General features: G+C 33.9%; 1 protein-coding gene across 2 annotated transcripts in view; it reads left to right on the forward strand.

Moving 5' to 3' along the window:
- Positions 1 to 8,827, forward strand: part of EMB (embigin) — a 50,928-nt gene extending 42,101 nt beyond the window's left edge. The window contains exons 6-9 of one of the 2 annotated variants that reach the window (XM_069095305.1): positions 3,371 to 3,650; positions 4,327 to 4,360; positions 6,062 to 6,154; positions 6,745 to 8,827. In XM_069095305.1, the coding sequence (XP_068951406.1) occupies positions 3,371 to 3,650; positions 4,327 to 4,360; positions 6,062 to 6,140 (393 nt within the window). In that variant the 3' untranslated portion in view covers positions 6,141 to 6,154; positions 6,745 to 8,827. Of the gene's footprint in view, positions 1 to 3,370; positions 3,651 to 4,326; positions 4,361 to 6,061 lie in introns of both variants that reach the window. The other variant, XM_069095304.1, reaches the window with a different exon arrangement.
- The last annotated feature ends 246 nt before the right edge of the window (positions 8,828 to 9,073 follow it).

The raw sequence follows: 9,073 nt of genomic DNA on the forward strand, positions 1-9,073 counted from the left end.
AGATAGATAGATAGATAGATAGATAGATAGATAGATAGATAGATAGATAGATAGATAATAGGTTTCCTCAGGGGGAATTCCTGACAGCAACAACAAAGACTCTTCCTTCCATCCCTCCCCCCAATGGTTTGAAAGAAATCTGTCACTCTTTTCCCTATCCCTCTCTCACTACCATTGTAATATAGAGGGAAGGAATGGGGAGGGAATAAGTACCTGCTATGTCCAGGCACTTTACTCAGTACTTTAATGTTATTACAATACTCTTGTGATCTTCGTAACAACCTTGGGGCATAGGTACTATTATTAACTCCATTTTACCAATGAAGAAGTGAGGCACATTTCTTAACCAAACCGTTAAGTGACTTGCCTGAAGCTAGCATATGTATGGGATTTTAACTAAGGTCTTTTTGACATTACATCCAGCATTCTCTCCACTACTCTATACGGTTGCCTCAAACTTTGATTAGAAAAGAAAAACATCAGGTTTTCCTAAGTTGTTTTTATTTTACTCTGCACATGCATTTATTCTGCCCTAAATCAGATATATAGGTTTTACTAGTTAAATAAGGCAAGGTAGTCTAGGGGTGGTAGGTGGCTAAGGGAAGCTAAAGAAAGTCAATTTCCAGTAATCGAGAAGAGTGGATTGTCCAATCCTTGGCTATAAAGACACAGATAATCCATAGTGCTCATCAAAGCCTTTCCACATTAAAGTGGACTATGTCAGCATTTTATTCTCTCTCTTCCACTGCTGTAACACCTAATGAGAGGTGAAAATAAATTCCTGTCAAAGGCAAACTGCTTTGTAAGATAATACCAGCATGCAGCTGTGCTGAGCTTCCAAATCTGATAGGACATTCCAACACAAGCAAGTCTGATCTTGTTCAGCTTTTTGAGGGCAGAGGGATGGGAGTAGATTCTTTGAGAAGAGAGTTTTCAATGCCACTGTGCTACCAGTGGAGATTTTGGTACAGTGTTTCAGAGGGGCGAGGTCTCTGATAACGTTCAGGTGTGACTTTATGGTATCATATCTCCTTGTGTTTGTGCAGCAAAGAGAAAAGACACAGCTGTCCATATATCGGACAACATCAATTTGAGTGAGTTTGGTTAAATGATGGGGTTTCCACAACATTTAAACTGGTAGGATCAAATTGCCAGTTATCTGTACATATGATAGGAAGGAGTAGTTGACAGTTCCTGGTGCCTAGTATGTTCTTAAGTGCTTGTTGATTCAGTGTAAACACAGAAGGATATAAAGCTATTTTTATTGTATTTTTGAATACTATAAATATATGCTGCTATTTACTCTAGTCTTGGACCAGCCTCTTCTTAAAGGGCCTCCAGATGGCTCGTGGCTGGCAGGAGGTCTTGAGTTTGGATGATCTACTCACAGAAAATAAAGAGCTGGTCACTAGGTCTTAATCAGATCTTGGAAATTGTTTTAAGATACATAGTCATGACAATTCAACCAGTAAACTGATTTATATTATATTGGATAATAGTCCTAGACAGTATCTGAATGAGAAACCTTGAGAAACTAAACAGAATATAAAGGATATTAAGAATTTCTACCCCATCCAAAAAAATCTAGAAAAAGGAAACAGCCAGAATTAACTGTAGCAACATACCATTGCTAAAGATGACATGACATCTCCATTTTATTCCTACTCTACCAGAGAGTGCTAAAAATATCATATGTAAGCACTGCCCTTGGGCCTTCTTTTAGCAGAGGCTGGGGATTTTCTCCCTTCAGAGGCAGGCTTAGAGTAAAATTTCTTTGGCTGGCTGACCAACAATTTTCAGAAGCTACTCTTGTGTAATAGGGTCCCTTTTCTGTATTTTAAGAATATATATATATATATATATATATATATATATATATATATATATTTTTTTTTTTTGCTTTTTGGAGGGCAATTGGGGTTAAGTGACTTGCCCAAGGTCACATGGGTAGTTTTTGTGTCAAGTGTCTGAGGCTTGATTTGAACTCAGGTCCTCCTGACTCCAGGGCCGGTGCTCTATTCACTGCGCCACCTAGCCACCCTGTATTTTAAGAATATTTAAGAGAATAGACCTGCTTCTAAATTCTACTTCTGACATATGCATTTTTCCATAATGATTATGGATTTGAAGAATGTCTAGTTTCAAGTGTTTTTAATGTGTGTTCCTTGGAGTTTACATATATAGATATATAGATAAAGACACAGAGACATATGTATGTGTGCATATAATTAGATTTCAACAAAATTGGTTTTCTTTGTAATTTTTTCATATTTTCAACATGATTGGTTTTCTTTGTAATATTTTGTTTTATCTGCTTAAAATCTTTGTTCTGAGAAGGGATCCAAAGGCTTCACCAGCCTGACAAAGGGATCTACAATAAAAATAAAATTAAGAATCCCTGATTTAATCCAAATTTGTTTTATAATAAGGAATCAGAAGACTAGAAAGGGAATTTCCTTGTTGAATTTTCAAAACCAGGAGGATGATTCTTTAGGATTACATTTTCTGTTTTGCTTTCCTGGAAATGAGCATTAATAACACAAGATGAGTGTTACATATAGCAGTCAGGTAGGTATTAAATATGGACTATGTTATACACACTATGTAAAGAATGTTTCATTCTAGAGGTGATGGGAAGCCACCAGAGTAAGGTAATGGTTTGGTCAAATCTGTACTTGAGCAAAATTACTTTGGTAGTAGTATTTAGGGTGGTCTGGAATGAAGGAAGGACATGAGGCAGGAAAACTCAATTATGAGTGTAATTGTAATAGTTGAGTTGTGATAAGACCTTGAATTAAGATGATAATTTTGTGAGTGGAGAGAAAAGGTCAAAAGATCAGATGGGAAAGATGTTTTGCAGGTAGAAACTACAAGACTTAATGATTGATTGGACGTATAAGGTGAGGAAAAGTGAGGAGTCCAGGACAACACTCAAGTTATGACCCTGTGAAACTGGAGGGAGGGTTCTGCTTTCAATGGAATCTTTTGGTTTATACATTCCTATGACTACTTCTTGATTTTTTTTTCCCATGACACATTTTTCTTGAGAACATCTCACCTAAACAGCTCATAAAAGTAGAAAAATTTTATGAGAGACAGTCTGGCAAAACTGATAGAGCTGAAATTGGAGTCAGGAGGATTTGACTGATGTTGGACAAGTCATTTATCTCCTGCGGTCCCAGACTTAAGTCAATAATCTAAATCTGAAAAGTGGGTGCCAATCTGCTTTGGTAGAGGAAGTTCCCCAAAAGAAATCCCTTCCCAGATGAAATCATAGGTCCAATTTAAAAACAATCACTCAAAAAAAAAAAAAAACCAATTCTGCCTATGTAGTTCTTATACATGTGATTCGAATGTCTCCTTATGTTAGGTTCCCATTGATCTTACAATGAAAAACAAGTATGAAATTCTACCATCCAAACGTAATGAAACAAAACTTAAGATAAAGCACCTTCAATCAAAAGAGAGTGGACTGTACTCGTGCCGCGCAATATTTCTCCTAGGGGAGAGTGAAGGAAAGCAGAGCCTCAAAGTGCTAAGCTATCTGGTGCCACTGAAACCATTTCTTGCTGTAACTGCTGAAGTTGTTATTTTAGTAACTGGTATTTTTCTCTATGAGCTATACACCAAAAGGAGACAGACATCCTCAGGTAGGAATGTTATTCTAAAATACTCCGTTATGACCCTTCAGTGCACAGTAAAGTTTAAAAAGTTTTAGTTACTATTATTTTAGTCCTGGAAGTGGCCATTATTAACATTAATAGTCTTTTATTCTATACCAGCATACACACACACACACACACAATGTATATGTATAAATTTTATAGAGTACTTTCTAATTTTACTTGACCTCACTGTTCCCTAAATGAGCTGCATACTTTATATTTATGGTATATAAAAATGTATGCAATAGAATATGTCAGTTAATTCTGTGATGATCCTTCCATGTGGTATAATTTTGTGAAAATTTTTAAAAAATCATTATATATTTAAATTACTTATTTTTAATTAAGTAAAAGACTTAGGAGAATCAAAAATTTTATGTCAGTTTTACTTTTTAAATAATAGCATATATACATGAACCTAAATAGTTTGAGAAACAAATTTTTCATATATCAGATGTTTCCAATACCACTTTATTTCTTTTCATTGGAAAACTGTAAAACATCATTATAACTCCATTAAATTATTTAGAATTTGAAAATGATATGTTAATCAGCTCTCACATTCTTTGGAGAAATCCATTTGTAGAAAACTGATCATACCTGATCCTAAAAATATCATAAAATAATTCTGATTTAAATTCTTTTTTTTCTTTTAACACAGAAAGTGGAAAAGATTTTGAACAAGCTGAACAGCTGTAAGTATTAATATGAAGTTATGTGAAATAATGTAGCTGAGAAAAAAAGTGAACATTTAATGTGATTGCTACTTTACTAGAGACTCTTTCCCCAATGGTTGACCAAACAAATGTTGAAATTATTGGTTAGCTCAAACTCATGAAACAAATAAGAATGGAAAATAGACGTGAATAGAATCATAGGTCCAAATATTTACTTATTTGTTTTACTCTTTTCCTGAATACACAAAGAAATTCTCATAATTTTCAGACATGACAGTCTAATTTTTACTTCTTAAATATTTAATCAATATAAACAGAAGGTTCACAATGTCTCCAAAGTTGTCACTATTGTATCAAGGGATCTAAGAACTAAGGGAAAAAAACAAACTTTTAATTGGAATAATTCTTTTGCAAATGATTTAAACTATAAAAATTGAATTAATATAACTTTTCTGTTTTCCTCAATAGTTATTTTAGTGAGATACTGAAATCTATAGATATTAAGCTCATATTGGTCATTATACATAATTAGTTCCATTATAAATTTTGATAGATTGTACCAAAAATAATATCTTCACAACACCAAAATGTCTAGTTCATTTAATCAGTTCAAAAGATGTATATTTAGTTACCTAGATTTAGTCTACTTAACTCCAGATGACCATACTTTTACTGGTTGTGGCCAATGTCTCATCGTGTAAACTGTCTTAAGGAACTCATGGCACTTCTATAACCAAGAATAGTTGTGGGCTAAGAGTCTTCCTATAATTTCTTCTACCTTCTCTTGTCTATGCCAGTTTTGAAAGACAAAACTTGCACTTGTAGAAATGCTCTGGTTACATAGTGTTGAGAGTATGTGTGTTTTACTTCAGAAGTGGGGATATCATACTCATTGGAATAACCCTCAATATGTATCTATTGGTTTCTCCATTGATGTGTTTCCAACATAGTTCTTTTTTTTAATTTTATTTTTTGCTTTTTGGAGGGGCAATTGGGGTTAAGTGACTTGCCTAAGGTCACATGGCTAGTTTTGCATTACATGTCTGAGGCTGGATTTGAACTCAGGTCCTCCTGATTCCAGGGCCAGTGCTCTATTCACTTCATCACCTAGTTGCCCCCAACATAGGTGTTGTTTTGTTTTTAAGCAATTGGGGTTAAGTAACTTTCCCAAGTTTACATGGCCAGTTATTTCTGGGTGTGGTGGTAAGTATCTGAGCCCGGATTCCATCCCAGGTCATCCGGACCCTGGGGCCGGTGCTGCTCTTACAACATAGTTGTTTATAGCCAAAATTTGATCTGTGGCAATTTGAAGGACAATTCTATCTTCCAGTTTGAGCCTAACGACAATTTTTCTATGTACTTTATGGCATTAAATCAAATACTCTTGGGATATTTAATAGACAGAAGTAAACCTCTTTCATTTGACCAAAGGAATTGCTGTGAAGGTCACCCTTCTTAAATTGTGTACCACTATAAATTTAGCCGATCTGGTCCTTTGTCAATAGTATGTCACCAAACCATTAAATGAAGCTTCTCTAGCTAAGGGTCCTGGACCACCTCCACTCTATGGTGAAAGTAGGTAGTTTTTGGAGGGCCCAATTATACTTTGATGCTATCTATATAATATTAACTGATGTCCTGATACGGTAAATGATCCTGATATAGTTATATAGAGTAAGTTTGTGATGATTGTCTTTTTGTTGTTTAAATTTTATGCAGAAAATCAGAAGATCACAACGGAGTATACAAGAATAATCAAAGAACCAGGCATAGAAAGAGTGATGTCACTGTGAATTAATGTTCCAATTAAAGGTGCAATTAACTTCTAGCTATACCATGGATATAGATATATTATATATTTTTTTTCTTGCTGTATAAAAAGACCCAGAAATTTGTAATACAGTTTTGGATTTCTAACACAAATTATGTAGAAGAAACACGAATTTTAGTCGAAAATTAAAGTAAGTCGTGATGCCTGTTTCCATAGAAAGGCATATAGGTCTGCCTGAAAAGTGAATCATCATGATTTTGTTTTGCCTTTTTCCCGCCTTGATCTCATTGTACTTTTTCCTGCTGCTTTTTCAGCCTATGACACATTCACATCCCTTGCAATATAAGCTCCTTAGTCCTCTTCATTTTTTTTTGTGCTGAGGAATGAATATGTTCATTCTTACTATTTTTTCCACCGATTCTGCTCCGATTTATTTATTGACTTTTCTGCTTGTATTTTCTTCTATATAACATGGTAACATTTATGAATTTAGTCTAGGGGCTTCATTTGGGCCAATTTTGTGAGTCACATCCTCCTGCACTGTTTAATCAATGCTATAGAATCATTATAATAATGGTACTTGTCAAAGAAAATGTCATTAATCATATTTAAAATGCTTTGTTTAATTCAGGAAATTTCAAGCCAACAAAAGAAAAATCGTTTAATAATGAAGAGTCCTGGGAAGCTGTGTTCACAGTTGCACATTTCTTGCTTTAAAGAATGAAATACCATGCAATAGAAACATGATGCCATCCCTGTGTTCGATGAGTTAAACTTCGTAAATAGCATATACTATTTAATAGAATATGCTAGTATATAGTATATTCCAGGATTGCAGGCAAATTTCCATGCTGATTATTTCACAATATTAGTGAAAATTAGAAGTATTATTACTATTTGGATATGCAGATATTAATTTTTTATTTTTAGTAAAATGATGCCCAGCAGGGTGTTCCCCAGCATCATAAAAATCTTAACTTTATGTTAGTCTTCAAAGAACACACCAAACAGATGCCAGCAAAAGTCCTTAATAGATACTTGTGCATTTAAAAAAAACAGCAAAAATGAAAGATATCATAAAAAGAAAAGCCTTTATCATGTGTCTTAATCAAAAATTGAAATATTTTTGAAGGGACAACAAAATGTAGGATGCCTATTTGGAAAAAAAAATATATATATATATAATGTAAAGGGTCACTCTTAGTGAAGATTTATTTTATTAAGTTGAGAGGCAGCATATCATACCAGCTAGAGAAATGGCCTTGAATACAGGAAGATCAGGTTTCAATTCCTATACCTGATGAATAATGGACCCCATTCAAATTGCCCAACTTCTCAGCAGTCTAGGCAACTCCTTAAATGCTTGAGTTGCATAGAAAGTGCTAACGTCCCATTGGTAGAGAGGGTTTCCTTAATACAGCATTCTTTATACCAGGGAAATCACAGGTACAGTTCAGTTCATATCCCCATCCCTATTTGGGCAAGCAATACCTTCTTTCTTTGTAAAAAAGATTATAGCCTATTTCCCATTTAAAAAAAAATTACCTTTTCCCCATAAATCTTAGTATACATAAGCATGGAAAGAAATTTTTTTTTTAACATCATTTGATTAGATTCATATTTTGTCAACCTGAAACCAAGATCAGTTTGTTATTTCCTGTTCCCTTACTTTCTCACTTTGGGACTAAATTGCTCCCTAGTTTTAGTGTAGAGCTATTTAAAATTTAAAGACCATTAACTTGGCCCCACAGGAGATATCCAGAGATTTTATACTTCATTTTACATATACTTCTGGCTACCCTGGACTGGCTCTTTAGCTGAATATTAGGTTTGTTATTTACTATTACTGGTTCTTCGTGTGACATCGAGAGATGATTGCTCCTATACATCTTTCAATATGTAATTCTGGGATTTCCCCACAGCCTTGACTTGCTCCAGAGAACTGAGATTAAGCATGTATTTTCTACGCCTCAAACAGTTGAATATCTTGCTAATTCCCTAGGTGTTATTTTTCCCAGCCTGTCTGACCTTTTTTATTTCAATGACTTATCTAAATAGTCAAACGGTCCATCTACAAAAAAAATTTTTAAGTGTCTTCTATATTCTAGGCACTATTTTAAAAACCAAGGATACAAAGACAAAAAGCAAAATGGCCACTGTACTCAAGAAGCTAAGGCATTAATTATTACATATTTCATATAACTTGATGCAATTCCTTTGGCTGACAGAAGTTATGACTACTTGCATGAACCGGTATGCTCTTGAAGTCATAAAAGTAGTTTATTTCTTGTCTTATTTCAAATGAAATGTTCTTTAAAAATTCTTCCTAAAAGAAAAAAAAAAGAGAACAAAACTTTTTGTCTTTTTTTGTTGGTTAAAATTCTTTTGTTGAAGATACTATTGGTATATATGTATCTCCAAATATTCATTTATTCCATTTCCTCCAAATCAAATGGGATGTGAGTTTCTGTGATGTTTCTAATATCAGTGTCTTTGAATTTTAATGTTGAAGTCATGTTATAAGTAATATTTTGCTTTGTTTATTTTTGTATCTTACTTGTCCAAATATTTTTGACAACAAAAAAGATGCTAGTTTCTTTCTTTTTAAATGTAGTAGAGTAAAATATTACTATTAACTTTATTTCAATAGTTTGGATTTTGTTCTGTTACTTAGCCTTGAATACTCTGAAAAATAAAATAATTCTCCAGAGACAGTCTTGTTTATCAGTTGGTTACTCAGTAAGCATTTAACAAATGCTGGGCGAATACCTTGAATCTGTTAAGCAGCAGGAGATTACTTGTTTTGATTTAGCTTGTTTAACTCCAAATGCAAACATGAATAAATTTCATTGATTCCTGGCAAGATTGGTTAAGAAGATAAAAAAGAAAGTAAGAAATGTAGCTGACTTTTACTTTGTCATGGCCACACCTCTGTTCTGCTCTTTGGGTTCTTCCAGGTG

Source organism: Petaurus breviceps, unplaced genomic scaffold, assembly GCF_028583685.1.
Source record: "Petaurus breviceps papuanus isolate PSGF00001 unplaced genomic scaffold, PetGlider_PUasm1.0 226, whole genome shotgun sequence".
Classification (NCBI taxonomy): Eukaryota; Metazoa; Chordata; class Mammalia; order Diprotodontia; family Petauridae; genus Petaurus; species Petaurus breviceps.